This window comes from Hyperolius riggenbachi, chromosome 4 (genome assembly GCF_040937935.1).
Source record: "Hyperolius riggenbachi isolate aHypRig1 chromosome 4, aHypRig1.pri, whole genome shotgun sequence".
NCBI classification, from domain to species: Eukaryota; Metazoa; Chordata; class Amphibia; order Anura; family Hyperoliidae; genus Hyperolius; species Hyperolius riggenbachi.
The window spans coordinates 174,340,174-174,361,100 of NC_090649.1; the positions used below are offsets into that span (position 1 = coordinate 174,340,174).

Here is a 20,927-nt window from a genome sequence, read left to right on the forward strand (position 1 = left end):
ATGCATGAAATTTATCCTGGTGCTGGGAGACATAAATGAAAAACTGTTATCCAGATTTGTATTCGGGTACTTTGGTCTGCATAGGCTGTTTTAGCTCAGGCTGAGAAAAACAAATCTGACAGGCCTGGCCACAGATAACTGAGTTTGTCAATAAAGATTTTTTTCAGCTAGTAATGTCTGCTAAATTTTTGTCACCAGCCTTAAAATATATACCATACCCCTTTGTAAAAGTGCCTGAAGTGTCCCAGTATTTACTATTTGGGTATTTCGTTTTCCCCCCTAAAAACAAAGCTGAATTTAAAATCAGCGTATTATATACTGTAATCAATAGCATCTGTAGTATTACTGGTAAAATAACTTTCCTGATGCCTGCTGGAGATGTGGCGCTTTGGGATTGCCCACATATTGAAGCATTTTTGACCAAAGTTATTTCCTTCATGAATGACAATTTAAATGTGCCTATCTTTTATAAAACCTTCCTGTTGGGGATAATAGAGGGGTGGCCCTTTTACCAGTAATAGAAAATTATTATTTTGCAAAGTAGGCTATTGCCATGGAATGGAAAAAGAATGCTGAATATTGTACCTTCTTTCAATACAAACAAAAAGGTTAGCATTCTCTCAGGGCTGGATTTCTGTAAAGGCCTCAGAGGCCTGGGCCTAGGGCAGCAACTGTTCAAAGGGGTGGGTGGACATGAAAGGGGGTTGGGAGAGTTGCTGAATAAGTGTGTCCATGTGGTTTAAATAAAGTGAATGCTTTCATCCTGGCTGATGTGTGGAATCCTACCTTCTTCATTGTCCAGTTTATTTGGTGTTACCGTCGACCATGGTCCTGCAATAGTGGTTGGAGTTGGAGTAGAGGAGCTTACCTTCAGCTTACCTAAAACCCCCTACACAACACTTAAACTAACATTCTACAAGCATTTACCAAGCTGCAGCAGATGCTAGGAAAACATGAGAAAATACTAATTCAGATGCCAAGAAAATACTGGTCCTTTTTGAAGTATTTTAATTGAATAGGCGTCTTAGCATAGCCTAAATGTAAGCACACAAATGGTTCAGCTTACCTAAGGAATCGGCATCTTCTCCGGTAAGGTTGCATTCTGTTAAACTTAAAGTCTTTAACTCACAGTTGTCTCCCAAATGTCGTGTAATCCTAGATAAGGTCCCTCCTATGTTACTGTTCCATGAAACATCTAGAACTTGCAATTTAGGAATATATTGAAGCGATTCACCTTAGGAACATAAAGCATAGTAAGATAAGAAGATCTGGGATATTTATGTCAGCCCTGTCATTACAAAGGGATCATTGAAGGCCACAGACAAGTTAGTAAATGAGAAAAGTCGAGGCTACTGAACTATGAAGCACCAGGATACAGTTTTGTAGTGATAACCAGTTAATTATTTGCAGTGCAGGACACAGACAAGAAAATTATACAAACAAAACAATTCTTAAATTGAGCCTGAGGTGAGAGACTTATGAAGGTGGCCATATTTATTTCCTTTTAAACAATACCAGTTGCCTGGCAGTCCTACTCATCTTTCTGGCATCAGTATTGTCTGAATCACACACCAGTAACAATCCTGTGGCAAATCCAGTCAAAGTTCAGAAACACCTGATCGACATTCTTGATTAGGGTTTATGGCGAAAAGTATTAGAGGCAGAGGATCAGCAGGACAGCCAGGCAATATGCATTGTTCAAAAATGAAATAAATATGTCTGCCTCCATATCTCTCTCACATCGGGTTTCCTTTTTTTAATTCATATTCATTTAGTTCTGTCGGAGACTCATTGGTATTCAAATGATTTAAACAGACTATACACTATTCAATCACCAAATGATCAATGTTACAGATTGCCCAGCAAGTTCTCTGTGAATCAGAACACCTAGGAGTGTCTAAGGGCTGAAAGAGACCAATCTGTAACTCTGGATGTTTCAAGTCCTACCCCATAGAGCCATATTAATCCATGCCATGCACTGATGAGGATAAACCAATCTGAAACAGTCTGTATGCCTGTTGGATTAGTTTGGGTCTGTAATATTAACAAGTTGACACATAACTGCATTCCAGCGGTGTATTTGGCTATCAGGCAAAACAAGGAGATGATTTCCATATTCAGCAGTGATGCATTGTGGGACACCTTTAGAGCTCACTCCAACCTGAATAATCGCAAATAGCTTCAGTTTTAAGAAGGCAAACTTCTGTTTTGCAAATGATCATTATAATAATTTGGTTGCGTGTGGATAAAATTGTATCACGCAGAGTTCCCAATTTAGAGAAGGATGAAAATAAAATGGGGCCCAAGGGAAGGTAGTTGTTTTGGCATCCCTGATAGTATCTTTAGTAAGTTAAGATGGGAGTGGGGTAAAAGAAAGTGGCAGCTGGGCCCCTAGATGAGTACATCCAAATACTCTGTATTACCCGACACCTGATTGCATCTAACTGGCGTATACCGTCACCCCCAACGCTAACACAAATAACAGCTCAACCTGCCTTGAATTTAAATATGGAAAAGAAGCTGCGACATATCAAGGACTAACCACTATATCGCTGATCCTTGAATACCCTCCTAATCTTGGTCTTGTGGGAAGTATATGGAACCTTATATTCAATATAGCAACAGTTATAGTTCTTAGTCTTAGACATATTTTTGTTCTGTTATGTTTCGTTTTGAAAAGATACCAAATGCCTGTAACCAACATTTACCTTACTAATCGGTAACTATGATGTTATGCTACTTGCTTAAAACTAATGTATAAGTATCTGTTCTCATTATGTTGCAAATAAAAAGGAAAGTTTACAAAAAAAAAAAAAAAAAAAGATGCGTAGATCCAAAAGAGGCGTCAGGAAAGAATGGTGCATGGTGATGCATTATAGAACGCTATTTAGCATTATAATAAAAACGATAAAGACTTATCAAATGAAATAAGTAAGCGGCTGTGATGATCCGCTCAGCTGGCTGCACAGGCAGACAACTGTTTGTCCATTCCTCTAGTCTGTGGGCTGCAGGTCTCTGGAACAGAGACCTGTCTTTCCATTGCAAGTTTCTGGTCTGTTCTCTTGCTGGGGAATTTGCATACATTCGTTATGCAAATCCCCTACCTGCCTTCTTTGATGACTGGCACTATAAGAGCTTTATGTTTCCCAGAAGGCTTTGCTGGTCATTTCCTTTCCATGGTCTGTTCCTGATGGACACTGCTGGAGTGTCAGCCATTGCTATCTAGTATAGTTAATTCCTGGGGGTTGCTTTAGGCTCCCCTTCTAGCCCAGTCAGGTTGTATTATCTGTATTGCCTGTTCTGTCTTGTCTTGCCTGTTGCCATTGTCCTGCCCCAAAGGTGGTCGACAGGAAATGGTTCTGATCTCTGTTCTTGGAGTATAGCTGGTGCAGCGGTTGCTACCAGCTATCTCTTCTGTTCTGTCTCCTGGGATCGCGCTAGCTACTTTTCGCTAGCGCTGGGGATCCTTCTGTTTTGTCTTCTGGGCTCGCGCTAGCTACTTTTCGCTAGCGCTGGGGATCCTTCTGTTCTGCTACTCTGTACCCGGATCGCGCTAGACACTTTTCGCTAGTGCTGTGGATCCTATCTCTCGCTTGTCCCTGTTTTCGTGTGTCTGTCTTGTCTGCTACGCTTACTGGAGGCTCGGTGAGGTAACCGTTAAGCAAGCGCTCGCGTCCTCTGTTTCATGTTTGTCTGTCGATGGTTAGTTAGGCGTGCTTGTCTCTATTGTGCTTATCACGTGGAGACCGCGCATAACCGCGTGCACTGTTGCGAATGAGTGCGGTGTTCGCGGTTAGCTAGCGTTTGTTATTTTCCGTATCTCCTTATTGTATTGTTTGCTGTGCCTTTGCTACCCTCGTGTTCTGTTCTGATCTGCCTTGTGTCACGTCTGGCGGTCGCACCTCTCGCGATCGCGTTCCTATTTCATATCTGCTGTTGTGTGTGCGCGGTCGCGGGGTGGCGACTGGATTGGCGCACACACATACAACCTGTCCCTTTGCTCAATCTCATTCGCAATCGCCTCTCTTGCGATTGCGTTCTGCGCTTCGTACAATTCCTGTCTGGCACTTGTGGAGGTACAGAGGATTGGTTCCTCTGCACTCCCCAGCGCCATCTGCCGACAGGAATTTCCCTCTACAGGTGCGTAGCACCTTTTGCTGGGTGCCTGCAAATATACGCTTGTGGAGGATTTCCGCCGTGTCAGCGCACGCGTTGTGCGCTGATCACGGAGAAAGTTCCACAATCGTTACAGCGGCGTTAACATTTTTTCGTACAACCGGCTAATCAATATATAGACCCTGGCAAAGTTTGAATTACATGCAGTCTAACTTTCAACCACTAGATGGGGTTAATTAATATATTGACCATGACAGTGACTTAAAGAGACACTGAAGCGAAAAAAAATATATGATATAGTGAATTGGTTGTGTACTATGAATAATTACTAAAATATTGGCAGCAAAGAAAATATTCTCATATTTTTATTTTCAGGTATATAGTGTTTTTTCTAACATTGCATCATTCTCTAATATGTGCAGATTACACAACACTCAGCATTCAAAATGATTCTTTCAGAGCAGTCTGTGAACTAATGACCTCTCCTCTGCCACAGGAAAAGTAAATAGTTAACTAACAGTTGAGATAATAAAAGTCAGAAAACAGCCCTTAGAAAGTCGTAGAGATAATGGCTTTTTTTGCATAGAGATAACAACTGGAGTTTCTTAACTCTTCCTGTACTGGAAACAATTAGACTGATGTATCTGATCTTAATGTTTTATTTCTTAGCTGTACTACACATACAAATCATAATATCATAGTTTTTTTTTTCGCTTCAGTGTCTAAATAAATATTTAGAAAATGTAGTGCTCTCAAAGAATAGATAGCTCAGTGGTAAGGACACTGGCTCTGAATGAATATTTTGTGGTTCAAATCTATTCCTCTTTTTTTTTTTTTTTATGAAGATATATCTATCTCTCTCTCTCTCTCTCTCTCTCTCTCTCTCTCTCTCTCTCTCTCTGGGCTGGTGCACACCGAGCGGCTTTTTGGGCGTTTTCAGATCCGCTTGCGGCTGCGGATCTGCTTGGTCAATGTATCTCAATGGGGTGGTGCACACCGGAGCAGGCGGCGTTTTGCAGAAACGAAAAATGCCTGGGTGAGGCATTTTTTGGATTGTGGATGCGTTTCTGCCTCAATGTTAAGTATAGGAAAAACGCAAACCGCTCTGAAAAACGCCTGTTCAGAGCGGTTTTGCAGGCGTTTTTGTTACAGAAGCTGTTCAGTAACAGCTTTACTGTAACAATATATGAAATCTACTATACTGAAAACCGCAGCAGCAATCCGCAAAACGCTAGCAAAACGCCTCATAAAAATAAAAAAAAGCGTTTAAAAATCTGCTAGCATTTTGCGGATCTGCTTGCGGTTTTTGGTGTGCACCAGCCCTCTATCTATCTATAGATATATCTATATATATCTATATATATCTATAGATATATCTATATATATCTATAGATATATCTATATATAGCTATATATATCTATATATATATCTATATATATCTATATATATATCTATATATATATCTATAGATATATCTATATATATCTATATATATCTATAGATATATCTATAGATATATCTATATATATCTATATATATCTATAGATATATCTATAGATATATCTATATATATCTATATATATCTATAGATATATCTATATATATCTATCTCTATCTCTATCTCTATCTCTATCTCTATCTCTATATACACACACATACATACACATATATACATACATACACATATATACATACATACACATATATACATACACACACATTTTAAAGAGAACCCGAGGTGGGTTTGAAGAATATTATCTGCATACAGAGGCTGGATCTGCCTATACAGCCCAGCCTCTGTTGCTATCCCAAACCCCCCTAAGGTCCCCCTGCACTCTGCAATCCCTCATAAATCACAGCCACGCTGCTGACAAACAGCTTGTCAGAGCTGGCTGTGTTTATCTCTATAGTGTCAGTCTGCTGCTCTCCCCACCTCCTGCAGAACTCCAGTCCCCGCCTGCATCCCTTCCCTCCCTGCTGATTGGCGGGAAGGGACGGGGGCAGGGACCGGAGCTATGCAGGAGGCGGGGGAGCAGCTGAGACTGACACTACAGATGTAAACACAGCCTCATAGCATGGCTGTGATTTATGAGGGATTGCAAAGTGCAGGGGTGCCTTAGTGGGGTTTGGGATAGCAACAGAGGCTGGGCTGTATAGGCAGATCCAGCCTCTGTATGCAGATAACATTCTTTAAACACACCTCGGGTTCTCTTTAATGATAGAGGATTATTAAAGGAATACTGTACAGTATTCCTTTAATAATCCTCTATCATTAAAATAGCATTATTAGGGGGGAAAAGAGTTGAACTTACCCGGGGCTTCTAATGGACCCCCGCAGACATCCTGTGCCCGCGCAGCCACTCCCCGATGCACCAGTCCCTGCCTCCAGTTCACTTCCAGAATTAGCAACTTTAAAGTCTGAAAACCACTGCGCCGGCGCAGCCATGTCCTCGCTCCCACTGACGTCACTGATAGTGTGCTGCGCAGGAGCAGACCATACTGGGCCTGTGCAGTATGCTCCCGGTGACATCAGTGGAAGCAAGGAAGCGGCTGCGCAGGAACAGTGGTTTTCCAACTTTAAAGTCACAAATTCTGGAAGTGAATCGAAGGCGGGGACCGGAGCATCGGTGAGTGGCTGCGCAGGCACAGGACATCTGCGGGGGACCGTTAGAAGCCCCAGGTAAGTTCAACTCTTTTTCCCCCTACCCCACCTACTATAGTACGCCTTTAAATTTAATTATTATAATTGTTTTTAAGAGGTTAGCAAGTAGAACTTTACGTAGCAGCGCTCTCACAATACATGAAACAGGTGGCGTAACATAAAAGTAAAAATAGGTATAGTAAAAAACTATAAATAGCGGTAAAGTAAATACATAGCTTATTATAGTATAGATAGAAAAATAGCAATTTTAAAGAAACTAGAGTGCGAAAATAAAACTAGGAGAGAACAATTGCCGGTAGATCGCGAGAATAAGGAAAGTAGAGTTCTAACACCTGGTGATCAGTAAAAAATTCACAATTAAACTGGAAATTTAAAAGGATAAATAGCAATTCTAAAAAATAATAAATAGTGGGAAATTAATGAGCGTACAAAAAAAAGTGACAAACATTTAAAAAGTGGCAGTTAAAAAAAAAAAAAAAAGATTTGAAACAGCTGCAAAGGATGTGGGATTGACATGTCAGTGCGCCCTGTGCCATCATTTCCTCACTACATTAGGTACAGCGGCCGTGCGCCATAATGTTGTGGTTAAAAACAGTAAATAATGTTAAACATGATTTTGAATGGCGCGCCAGAAACTTGCTACAGAGCTATGCGCCATTTTATCCTGCTCTGCCCTAGATACCCAATAGGTCCCAGGTGTCTGCCTAGATTGCATTGTGGATAATCCTGCTCTGTCCCAATTTTAGTCAAACTTTTGAAAGGAATTTGATAGAAAGTGATTACCATGCATGGTGTACAGGTATTTGATGTGCTATAAAACCACCATTCCATTACTCATTGCTTATTATGCACTGTGAAAGGCCATGTGTTTGAGTTTGGCTATCTTCCTAGATAGTCCTATCCAGCCAATGTAAATGCTCAAGAAAAATACAAATCATTATAATCCAGTCCCATATTTATTTTCAGGGAGGAGGATGGAATGCTGTTCCTCCAGCAATAAATATCATGACTGTGACACACCTTGTTTGTAAATGTATGTACATGGAGAATGAGCAGTCATAGTTCTGTGTTCTCCAAGGCCAGTTATTGTCATGCCCAGTATGTTTTTGTTCCTATGCATAGATTTACTGTAGCTTGTAAGTTTATTAAATCAATGCTCTCTCCCCTGTCCTTTCTTGACATTTGTTTGTTTTGCTTTTTATTAATATCAACAGATTATTTTAGCTAATAACATCTCTATCATGTCATTTCTGGAGCAAGTAACAAACCAGCTACTGGATTCTGAGGTAAAGTATCTGCCCCTTCACCCCTCAGTGTTTGGTCGGTAACTAACTGTCCATAAATCTCCAGCTGTCAGCAAGTTTTCTTTATAGCAGAATCTGTAATGTACTGTAGTGAGGGGAAAATTGAGAATTTGTTTCCAGTTAAACAATGCTAGTTGGTTGTCTGACCGTCTAACAGATCTTGAAGTTCTAATACCTTTAGCCACTGACCCAGAACAGGTATGCAGGTCAGGGGTTGAGACTATAGTTTGGCAACACTGACCACTTGCTTGTTTCAGGTTCAATTCAGACACTACTGAAGATGGACAGGACAGACAGGAAATAGGCATTGTATAAAAGGAAATTAATTTGGCAGAATCAAAATCCCTCTCAATCAGGGACATTTTAAAGAAGAACACCACCCTTGCCTTTTATATGATTAGGGATAAGTGATCAATATAGGTAGCATCCTCTCCTCCTCTATTTATTGACTCAACCGAGCCACGCAGTGAGGAGGTATGGCAAAGACTATAAACAGGAGAAGCAAGTAGACGTTTGCTAGTTAAGCAGAAGTGTTTGAAGAGGCAACAGGAAGTAGGTAGGCAACACCACGCAAAGTCTTCCATTTAGTAGACAGGTGTCATACTACTATCAAGGCTGCTGATAAAGACAAGGTTCACAGAAAGGGATCCCACAGACCTCAGAACAAAAGATTGCAACTCCCACCCTTGTGTTTTTTGTACTTTAACTTTTACACATTGGGCCAGTGTATATGGGGTCTCAGGAGAACCCAACATACCTTAGCTGAAGTGGTATTCTGATTGCTCAGAATTGAGGTTGATTGGATTGCACCATGAACCCTAGTTCCTATGATTTTACAACCCACCAGGCACAAAGTTTTACCCCAAAGGGGGCCCTTCGCCTCTGCGAGACCTCCATTCTCTCCCAGCCATCAGTTCTCAAGACTTGATAATTTAACCTAATCTTTATTAGGAACTTATCCATGAATAAAAACAATTAAAACCATGGCAACAGACAGTAACCTAGACAGTACACTTGGGTAACTATTCAACTTTTCATTCAAAGCACTCCAGACACTATACCAAATAACAAATTTCAACAGGAAATTTGCATGTGGCACTGATTCATCTCTTGGGCTGTACTCCCATTTGTTCCGGACCACGTGCGGCCAGCGGGAGCCAATGTTCTGCCATGGTCCGCCTGTAGCTCGGGGTAGATGCACTCCCCCATATGCTATATGGGGGCACGCATCGATGTACCCCGGATTATCGTGGACTGCACAGAAGTGCGATCTGCTTACTGCATCGAATCCCATGGATCTGATGCAGCATGCCAAGTGTGAATGGCTCTTATTTATAAAATAGGAGCCGTTCTCTGTGGAGCAGAGAATGGACAAAAATGTGGGAACAGAGCCTTACTCCAGCCTCTCAGTCCTCTCATAATGGTCAGCGAGCAATCCATTGATAAGTAACAGGAATCAGAGATATCAAGGATTGGAAGAAACTTTGACAATTTGTTTACAAGGATACTTTTTATTTGCTATTTTTACACACCGACAAATAAACCTATTGGAATTTTTACAACTACTGTAGTACACATGTCTGGAACTACTTACTGAGTTCTTACTATACATCTACTAAAGTAAAGTAATAACCCCACTAATGTAAACATATCTACAAAAGGTCATTAAGAATTACTTACCTAGAGCAGTGGCATCATCCCCTGTGAGACCACAATTGCTCAAACTGAGTATTCGTAGTCTACTGACATGATTCAAATGAGGAGTCATGAACTTCAAAGACCCACCAATAAGATCATTCCAAGAAACATCAATCTCTTCAATGTCCAGGAGAAATGGCATCAGCGAACCTGAGGAACAATAGCAAACATACCAGTAGTAATTGGCTTCGGTAATCTGATATAATGTGTAAAAACAGGCATTGTAAACTCCAATTCCATCTACCATTGTTCTCCATGATGCGTGCAGAAATAACTCAGGTATTCACGTTCAGTCAACAACTGATAAAGACACACAAAAGCTGGATTTTTCCATATGCTCTTTATAATTGCCCCTATAGTGTCCTTTATAATAATTCACCTGTCCCTCTGTATGTGTGTCAGATTCCTGGCGCGCATGCGCAGCATGTGGGCGGGCTTCGGGCATCGGTTGTGGATGAGCACAGGGCGTGCGGCTTTGCGCACACAGGTCGCTGGCATGTGTGTGTTGCTGGCAGGGAGTTGCGGCACAGGCGTGCATGCTGCATGCAGCCAGTTGCCTAGCACCGGTTTTAAATGGCCGGGTTTTTTTTTCACTAGTGTTATATAGTTTTGTGCTTTCTCAGATAAAATAATGGGCATGTACTGTATATGGCGTAACAGACATGCACACAATTTCATTTTTTACAAATCTGACAGAAGAAAATATTCGATCCCCAAAAGTTTTTAAAAGGACATCAACATAAACATGTCTTAAATATAAAATTAATATATTTGTTGTTTATTCAACAATCCACTGCTTGAAGCAAAGACAGATACACTGAAATCTCTTTAAATAAAAGTGTGTCCAAAATGTGCTCAGTGAGTTAAACAAGGTAGAACCATAAATTATTATAAAACTTTACAGCCACCTGAATTCTTTTTTGTGGTCTGTAAGCTTATGAAATCATGTTCAGAATCTGCAATTTTTACTTCTGATGATAGAAAGTGTGTCTCTTCAACTGCCTTTTTTGGTTAAACATGGGAGGAGCTTCCAGCATCACACCTCATAAATAGAGAAATACAACCAGACAGTTTCTCTAGCTCTATAATGAGCAGATACCGACAGCACCTATGCACAGGAATAATAATGTTTAAAGAGTTTCTGAATGGGATAAGCCCTCTGCAAAGAACCAGTTCTGCCCAGCGTAACTTTGTTCCAGTGGCTCAAGAAAACTTCACAAAGTTTAAATTTTCTGGTTATCTGTTCTCATTCATCTGACTTTAAAGGCACATACACAAGCAAAATGACTGCCGTTCATAGGGATTCGGGGCTTGGTCCCTGGAGCGACAGTTCAGGACTGAATCCTATACAGACATGTCAGTAGGCTACAGCTGAGAGGGACAATAGCACCATCCACGGAGTGGCTTCCTTCAGGGTAAGAGTGCACTCACCCAAGACGATCCAGCACTACAATCTTTTGATGATGCATCTGGGCGGCTGTACAAATGCTATATTCTCGTCAGAGATGGCCCCGACTGGCTGCCTCTGCCAAGCCTAATCTAGCGTGTGTATGAGGCCTTAGGTGCCTATTTAAAAAGAACTACCAACTGACAACTGAACTAACAACAGAAGTTCTTTCGTCTCTATCTTTAAATTCTAGTGTCGCAGGACAGCATTATACTAACCTCCTGGACCAGCTGAAGGAGACAATTAAGACGAAACATTGTTTTGGCATGCAGTGCTCCATTGCTGAGGCATGCAGTGCTCCATTGCTGAAGCATGCAGTGCTCCATTGCTGAGGCATACAATGTTCTATTGCTGAGGCATGCAGTGCTCCATTGCTGAGGCATGCAGTGCTATATTGCTGAGGCATGCAGTGCTCCATTGCTGAGGCATGCAATGTTCTATTGCTGAGCCATGTAGTGTTCTATTGCTGAGGCATGCAGTGCTCCATTGCTGAGGCATGCAGTGCTCCATTGCTGAGGCATGCAGTGCTATATTGCTGAGGCATGCAGTGCTATATTGCTGAGGCATGCAGTGCTCTATTGTTGAGGCATGCAGTGCTCCATTGCTGAGGCATGCAGTGCTCCATTGCTGAGGCATGCAGTGCTCCATTCCTGAGGCATGCAGTGCTCTATTGCTGAGGCATACAGTGCTCTACTGCGGAGGCATGCATGCTCTATTGATGAGGAAAGCAGTGCTCTATCGCTAAGGTATGCTGTGCTCCATTGCTGAGGCATGCTGTGCTCCATTGCTGAGGCATGCAGTGCTCCATTGCTGAGGCATGCAGTGCTCTATTGCTGAGGCATGCAGAGGCATGCTGTGCTCTATCGCTGAGGCATGCAGTGCTCTATTGCTGTGGCATGCAGCGCTCTATTGCTGAGGCATGCGGTACTCCATTGCTGAGGCATGCAGTGCTTTATTGCTGAGGCATGCAGTGTTCTATTGCTGAGGCATGTGGTGCTCCATTGCTGAGGCATGCAGTGCTCTATTGCTGAGGCATGCATTGCTCTATTGCTGAGGCATGCGGTACTCCATTACTGAGGCATGCAGTGCTTTATTGCTGAAGCAAGCAGTGCTCTATTGCTGAGGCATGCAGTGCTCTATTGCTGAGGCATGCAATGCTTTATTGCTGAGGCATGCAGTGCTTTATAACTGAGGCATGCAGTGCTCTATCTCTGAGGCATGCAGTGCTCCATTGCGGAGGCATGCAGTGCTCAATTGCTGAGGCATGTAGTGCTCTATTGCTGACGCATGCGGTACTCCATTGCTCAGGCATGCAGTGCTTTATTGCTGAGGCATGCAGTACTCCATTACTGAGGCATGCAGTGCTTTATTGCTGAGGCAAGCAGTGCTCTATTGCTGAGGCATGCAGTGCTTTATTGCTGAGGCATGCAGTGCTCTATTGCTGAGGCATGCAGTGCTCCATTGCTGAGGCATGCAGTGCTCAATTGCTGAGGCATGCAGTGCTCTATTGCTGAGGCATGCAGTGCTCCATTGCTGAGGCATGCAGTGCTCAATTTCTGAGGCATGTAGTGCTCTATTGCTGACGCATGCGGTACTCCATTGCTGAGGCATGCAGTGCTTTATTGCTGAGGCATGCATTACTCCATTGCTGAGGCATGCAGTGCTTTATTTCTGAGGAAAGCAGTGCTCTATTGCTGAGGCATGCAGTGCTCTATTGCTGAGGCATGCAGTGCTTTATTGCTGAGGCATGCAGTGTTTTATTGCTGAGGCATGCAGTGCTCTATTACTGAGGCATGCAGTCCTCTATTGCTGAGGCAAGTAGTGCTCTATTGCTGAGGTGTAGTATGTACTGGGTTAAGTGAATGAAAAATGTAATTGTAAGATTATACTCACAAGTCTGGGTTACCGTTCAGGTAACCACTATGTAGGCAGTTGGGGAGTCCTCCACCAGGGGTGGACGTAAATTCTACGCAGTGGTACAGAGGCGCCAGTAGAGTAAAATATTGATAAAAGGTTTAAAAATGAGGGAGGTTGGTGGTGGACTTACCTCCCCAATGTCAACATAAGATAAAGTTGATTCTTTCAACAATAATAATTTATTCACATACTCCAAATTAGTGCATTGCGTTTCACAGAGGCGGTAAACTACACTACCCATCACACAACAATAGCCTGATGAAGTGCTATTAGTGCAACGAAACGCGTTGCACTAATTTGGAGTATGTGAATAAATTATTATTGTTAAAAAAAAATCAACTTTATCTTATGTTGACATTTGGGAGGTAAGTCCACCACCAACCTCCTTCATTTTTAAACCTTTTATCAATATTTTACACTACTGGCGCCTCTGTACCACTGCGTACTATTGCTGTGGCATGCAGTGCTCTATTGCTGAGGCATGCAGTGCTCTATTGCTGAGGCATGAAGTGCTCTATTGCTCAGACATGCAGTGCATGCTCTATTGCTGAGGCATGCAGTGCTCTATTGCTGAGGCATGCAGTGCTCCATTGCTGAGGCATACATTACTCTATTGCTGAGGCATGCAGTGCTCCATTGCTGAGGCATGCAGTGCTCCATTGCTGAGGCATACATTGCTCTATTGCTGAGGCATGCAGTGCTCCATTGCTTAGGCATACATTGCTCTATTGCTCAGGCATGCAGTGATCCATTGCTGATGCATGCAGTACCCCATTGCTGAGGCATGCAGTGCTCTATTGCTCAGGCATGCAGTGCTCCATTGCTGAGGCATGCAGTGCTCCATTGCTGAGGCATGCAGTGCTCCATTGCTGAGGCATACATTGCTCTATTGCTCAGGCATGCAGTGATCCATTGCTGATGCATGCAGTACCCCATTGCTGAGGCATGCAGTGCTCTATTGCTCAGGCATGCAGTGCTCCATTGCTGAGGCATGCAGTGCTCCATTGCTGAGGCATGCAGTGCTCCATTGCTGAGGCATACATTGCTCTATTGCTCAGGCCTGCAGTGCTCCATTGCTGAGGCATACTTTGCTCCATTGCTGAGGCATGCATTGCTCTATTGCTGAGGCATGCAGTGCTCCATTGCTTAGGCATACATTGCTCTATTGCTCAGGCATGCAGTGATCCATTGCTGAGGCATACATTGCTCCATTGCTGAGGCATGCAGTACTCTATTGCCGAGGCACACAGTGCTCCATTGCTGAGGCACACAGTGCTCTATTGCTGAGACATGCAATGCTTTACTCACCCAGTTCTTTGATGTCAGCAGCGGTCAGTCCACAGTTATTCAGGTTTATAAAGTGAACCTCTGCTTTCTTGCCAAACTTTTCCATAAAATTGGTCACTTTCCACCATCCCAAGGCATCTGCATCAGGCACATCCTGTTCTGTATTATGAAGGAGGATAATATATATATGTTAAAAGGTGAAGAAAGACATCACAAGATGCACACACACAGTAGAACTAACTGCATATATTTTTTCAGACATGTACTTAAATCTGGAATAATGAATAAAGCCAAGCCCATTCTGTAATTCTCATGTATTCCTGGCATGCTCTCACCTTTCACAGGGCCTGATGTCACAGTATCTTTCTTCTGTTCTGATGATTTGTGGTCTGACTCCTGGTCATTCTTTTCATTCTCAGACTTTGCTGCATCTTTATCAAACCCTTTGAAGAATCTCTTCACTTGGAATATATCACTCTTTCCCTTATCTGACTTTTTCCTCTGTATCTGGCTGAAGATCAGTTCAAATGGAGACCTTTTCTGTCCTTCTTCCTTCTTCTCTGATCCTAGTCAGAAAGAGAACCAGCATTATACCCATCATTCAGACACTGCAATTTGTAAGCCCATATCATATCTGTGGATTCCATAGGCAAATGCAGGGGGGTATTACAGATGCCCAGAATCAGACCAGGGCCAGTGCATTGTCTGGGGACAGGCACAAGTTGAGACACCAGAATATCTGCAGGCATCCTGCAGCTCACAGCACTGCCCACTTTCTTTCCCTGCTACAGTTGACTTTGGATGGAGCAGCAGCATGTGAACAGAGCATGGAGCAGCAGTGTGTGTACAGAGCATGGAGCAGCAGTGTGTGTACAGAGCATGGAGCAGCAGTGTGTGTACAGAGCATGGAGCAGCAGCCTATGTACAGAGCATGTAGCAGCAGCATGTGTACAAAGCATGGAGCAGCAGCGTGTGTACAGAGCATGAAACAGCAGTGCATGTACAGAGCATGGAGCCGCAGTGTGTGTACAGAGCATGGAGCAGCAGTGTGTGTACAGAGCATGGAGCAGCAGTGCATGTACAGAGCATGGAACAACTCTGGGGAACTTATTATACTATATTGTAAGTGGCTGAGGGTAGAGTGACCATATTTTTGTGGGTCCAACCTGGGACGGGGGGGGGCGAAAAGTGGGAAGGAGTGAGGAGCACGCAGCGGCGAAGACTGGGGGAGGGGGGCTGCGGCGCGCGCAGCGTGCCGCGCCGAAAAATGGGCGTGGCCATGACATTGTATGGGCGGAGCTAACGTAATGATGTAACAGCGAGGCATAAGAAAGCAGTGTTTACGCCATGATGTGGACAAACGAGACTTTGTATCATGGGTGTGCAGAAACTGTGTGATGCTAATAGTATACCGTAACCACAAAGCAGCAAACATAGCCATCTATGACCATTAAATAATAAATGCAGTAACAGTTACCCCGGACACCAGAAAATAAACGCAATAGGCAACATGTCAGTATAAAATAAATGCAATGCGGGCAAACATGTCAGTACAAAATAAACGCAATGCGGGCAACATGTCAGTACAAAATAAACGCACTGCGGGCAAACATTTCACCAGAAAAGAAACGCACTGCGGCCAAACATTTCACCAGAAAAGAAACGCACTGCGGGCAAACATTTCACCAGAAAAGAAACGCACTGCGGCCAAACATTTCACCAGAAAAGAAACGCAATGCGGGCAAACATTTCGCCAGAAAAGAAACGCACTGCGGGCAAACATTTCGCCAGAAAAGAAACGCAATGCGGGCAAACATTTCACCAGAAAAGAAACGCACTGCGGGCAAACATTTCGCCAGAAAAGAAACGCACTGCAGGCAAACATTTCGCCAGAAAAGAAACAATGCGGGCAAACAATAACATTTCACTAGAAAAGAAACAATGCGGGCAAACATTTCACCAGAAAAGAAACAATGCGGGCAAACATTTCACCAGAAAAGAAACAATGCGGGCAAACATTTCACCTGGAAAAGAAACAATGCGGGCAAACATTTCACCTGGAAAAGAAACAATGCGGGCAAACATTTCACCTGGAAAAGAAACAATGCGGGCAAACATTTCACCTGGAAAAGAAACAATGCGGGCAAACATTTCACCTGGAAAAGAAACAATGCGGGCAAACATTTCACCTGGAAAAGAAACAATGCGGGCAAACATTTCACCTGGAAAAGAAACAATGCGGGCAAACATTTCACCTGGAAAAGAAACAATGCGGGCAAACATTTCACCTGGAAAAGAAAGCATTTACTCACCTGGCAGAAGTGTCCGGCCTCTGGCGCGCTGCTCCGTCCCGGGACCGTCTTCCTCCTCCTGCTCTTCTCTCCCGCGCTGACAGGGCTACGGCAAGATGGCGCCCGAAGCCCTGTACTAGTGACACAAATAGGTCTCCAGTACAGGGCTTCGGCAGCCATCTTGCCGTAGCCCTGCTCGCCTGCCGGTGTCGGAAACAGACACCGGAAGAGGAGGCTGGAGCGGGGCTGCGGGCAATGAACTGGCACGGCGTCTATAGACGCCGCTGCCAGTTCATTGAGGAGAGAGTGGCCAGAGTCCCGAGGCCGGGACGTCCCGCTGCTGAAAGCGGGACGTTTCCCGGGACCTCATTAAGCCTGGGACAGCGGACCCCGAATCCGGGACGTGTCCCGGGCAATCCGGGACGTCTGGTCACTCTACTGAGGGAGACCTTTCAGGCATCCCCCCCTCCCCCCTTGAAAATCCTGGGTTTGCTCCTGGATTCGGGGATTTTGTCATGCCTGCATCTGTTAAAGTGGACCCAAACTAAAAATACAAGATTTCAGAAATAAAATCTATTTTCTAAATTATAACAATAAATAGCAGCCTTTTTTCAGCTGCATGATGACAAATATAAAATATTTTACATTTATTGGAGGAACCCCTCCCCTTCCTTTCATATTGCCGGCAAATAATCCGGCAAACTGGAGGAGTAGATGGTGTCCGGCAAAGGAGGAATTGCTAATGGCTGCCACCTGTATAACCCTAGTTATGCAAAGAGGAGGGTGAAAAGCATGCACTGAAATGCTCATAGGCTTGCAGGAGTGTTTATTTATCTTTGTATGTTTGCCAGCGGTGCAACTAAATATTTAGAATTAAAACATTTTTTAGTTTGGGTCCGCTTTAACCAAGACAGCAGAGGACCTCAGTGCAGACATGACAAAAGCCCTTGTGCTTCAGAATTATTACCATTGTTGCCTGTGCTGTGAAACATATTCCAGGCAAGCAAACACTTACCCTTCAACTTAAGAATTCCGTGAGCTAGAAAAGAACACAAATGTTTGCAAACCACTGACCCAGCTCCTTAAACAAGAACTCCATGCATTGTAATAATAATTTAAAAAAAATTGTGCAGTTATATCAGTTATTACAGTTATTGTATTACTATTGCCTTTTATCTGCTTTGAATAATGCATGAAATCAGCCATTTTTGCTAATTGTCTTGAACTTAGTGAAAATAACATAATAAATACAATTGTTCATTTTTTACAATATTCATTTATAGGATATTTAGTCAGTGTTTGCCCATGGTGAAATCTTTCCTCTCCGATTTACATTCGGAAATTTATTACAAACGGTGACATCTTTAGTTCTGCCAGGTGATCTGTACGAAATTTTCATTTGCTGAGAGTTCTATACACAGAAGAGATATTGCTTGCTTGGCAGTTGGAAACAGCCATTATTCCTCACAATGCAATGAGGTACACAGACAGCAAACTGTCAGGACCATGGTCATGACCTCACACTATGGGAGGAGTTTCAGCACAATATTAGCCATACAGATGTCCCTGATGATCTATTTAAAACAATGTAAATATTTCTCGTGGGAAAGAGGTTATCAGCTACTGACTGAGATGAAGTTCAATCCTGGCTTAAAGTTTATCTTTAAAAAGTACATAGTTAAAACTACACCACACTTGTGGCCGCCTGTGGCGTTGTTTTAACACCAGCGCCTCACGAGCACAAGACGCAATAGCGCACCCCCGCCAGCACTTTCTAACTTTCTAAAGACAGAGGAGTTCCGTACATTGGTCAGGAGCCTTCTTCATTGTCTCCTGACCTCCTGAGCACTGTGAGCCAATCCTTAATGGGACTGGAGGCCTTGGTTTGAAATAAGTTAAGTTCAAGGGAGGGGAGTGAAGCAATGAAGATGGGATAAGCAATGGTGAACAGACGGGTCTTTAAGATCTGCTTAATTTGGTGATGAAGGGGGCAAGCCTGATGGGGGAGGAAGTTCCACTGGGTAGAGTCAGCTCTGGAAAAGTCCTGGAACCTCACTAATGAGCAAGTGATGGGAGGGGAGGACATCCATAGAGTGTTGGAGAATCAGAGAGCACGGGTTGGGGCGTATCTCTGATTGAGATCTGAGATATACAAAGGAGAAGTATGTGGATGGATTGGGAAGGGGAGCATCAGGGGGTCCCAATGTATAATTTTTGCCCAGGGACCCATTTTGTCTAGAACCAGCCCTGTATGTATAACATGAGTTATTGCGTAAAGACCGGTAAACATTACGTGCGTTGTCTGCATACCTACCTTTTACCAATCTTTTGTGACTATGTCCCATCGAGGCCAGGTTCACACCACACTCATTGCCGTCCGTATTTCAGCAACGTGTGCGGAAGGCCTACGTGCACGAACATCAGAAGTGCATAGACTGCACAGTCTGATGTTCACATTGCATGCGTGGCGGACCAGTGCGGTCCGCAAATGCATGCTGCACCCATTTTTTCCTGAAACGCATGGCTGACCCGTTCACTGTTAGTGAATGAGATCAGCCATGCAGTGCATGCCAACGCAGATGTCGTGCATTCATACGCGTTGCAGTCTGATCACACGGCCATCTGCATTTGACAGTCTGAACGAGGCCTGAGTAGAAGCTCTGGCTTTTTCTTATTTTTGTTACTTAAAGTGGCAGACAGTAAAAGGCAGGATTGTGGTTTTAGTTTATGCCATAATAAAAATAATCTCAGCTTATAACATTACATCAGCATTCCCCTGTACAAGTCTATAAGTTATCAGTTCTGGGCTTCAGTGGCTGTTCAGTATGTATAGCATGCATCATAAATGTCTCCAACAATACAAAAAAAAATCCCAGTTGTTTGGCAAAACAGTTATTCCATTGGTGCAATGACAGAGAAAGAGACAAATATTATGGCTGAACTGAAGCACTATTGGAGCTGCTACCGGCAACTCTAGTTCATACATCACTGATCAAGAATGCTGGTCCTATTCTCAGTCCAGCCTAAATGATTAAGTAGCTTATGTCCTCATATTTCATTCTCTTCTAACTCCCATTTTACTTTTATGGACTTGATTACTGAAGATATGGAGAACAAATATATTATTTGCGCTCTGGACAGCTTGCCTTAAAAATCTTCATTTCTCGAGCTTCTTTGGTGCACCTGAGTGCATTCAGAGCTACCACTCCCTCTTTCTATTGTCAGGATTACCAGGCTAGAATTCACAGTATGCTGTACCCAGCCTGTGTATATGTTATGTTAACATACCTTTAATGTCCATGTTTCCCACTAGAACTAGAGACGTTGCACTTCCAGCTGAAGTATCTCTAGTCTTCGCTTTGTTACGGTTGTAAACAGATTTCTGTTGTGTCCTGCAGAGTTTTCATCTTCCTAAGCTAAGATGAACGCTTGAAATTCGAACTTGAAGACCTACACCATGCCGCATTCCTGTCTTCAGCACAGTTCTGTGGTAACAAGGTGAGATGTAGTCAAACCAGCTCCTCAGCTTAGAACAGTTATGCCTGCAGTGACAGAACAGGCAGTGCAGCCGTGCAGGGCAAAACTATTCAGGAAATGTGCAGCAGGTGGACTTTGATATGAAACTTCCTACAGAGGCTGAGTTGCCAAGAACAATTCTTCTTGCAATGAGTTTGAAAGGTTAAGTCAAACAGAAGCTCAAGTTACAGACTGGGAAAAAAAACGTATTGAATACTTCATAAAGTAATTTGGTACACCTATTTTTAAGCATTTTAAGACACAAGGACCATTGTGACAGCAATATTGTTGTATCTGATATTTAATGTTTATCTTGTGACGTCACCAGAAGTGAAGTAAAGGAAGTTGATTTACTGGTCTGCCCCAGAGATATAGCTGCATTTTTTACTCTACTCACAATATCCTACCTCCTTACTCTGAGATGAGAGAGGGACACTTTTTAATAGCAAAAACATTTGGGGAAAACACACGTCCTGCCACACCTCAAGTCTTGAACGCCACTCAACTGATGAGCAAAGCATAGTTTCATTTCTTTCTTTCCTCACTGCCTTTTCCTTGTTTGTGTACCTGCCACTATGTAAATCTGAAAATATGTATATAAAAACCTTCATTACATGCCGATTACCTTGGCTGAACAAGTTTATTGTGACTGCTAGTTATTTATGAATGGGCACAATCCTCTATAAAA

At 43.1% G+C, this 20,927-nt stretch overlaps 1 protein-coding gene across 1 annotated transcript in view; it reads right to left on the reverse strand.

Moving 5' to 3' along the window:
* LRRC31 (leucine rich repeat containing 31) overlaps positions 1-20,286 on the reverse strand; it is a 28,402-nt gene extending 8,116 nt beyond the window's left edge. The window contains exons 1-5 of the mRNA XM_068280979.1: positions 20,012-20,286; positions 14,768-14,998; positions 14,454-14,591; positions 9,764-9,931; positions 1,067-1,234 (exon numbers count right to left, since the gene is read on the reverse strand). Of these exons, the coding sequence (XP_068137080.1) occupies positions 1,067-1,234; positions 9,764-9,931; positions 14,454-14,591; positions 14,768-14,998; positions 20,012-20,024 (718 nt within the window). The 5' untranslated portion in view covers positions 20,025-20,286. The remainder of the gene's footprint in view (positions 1-1,066; positions 1,235-9,763; positions 9,932-14,453; positions 14,592-14,767; positions 14,999-20,011) is intronic.
* Positions 20,287-20,927: the final 641 nt, after the last annotated feature.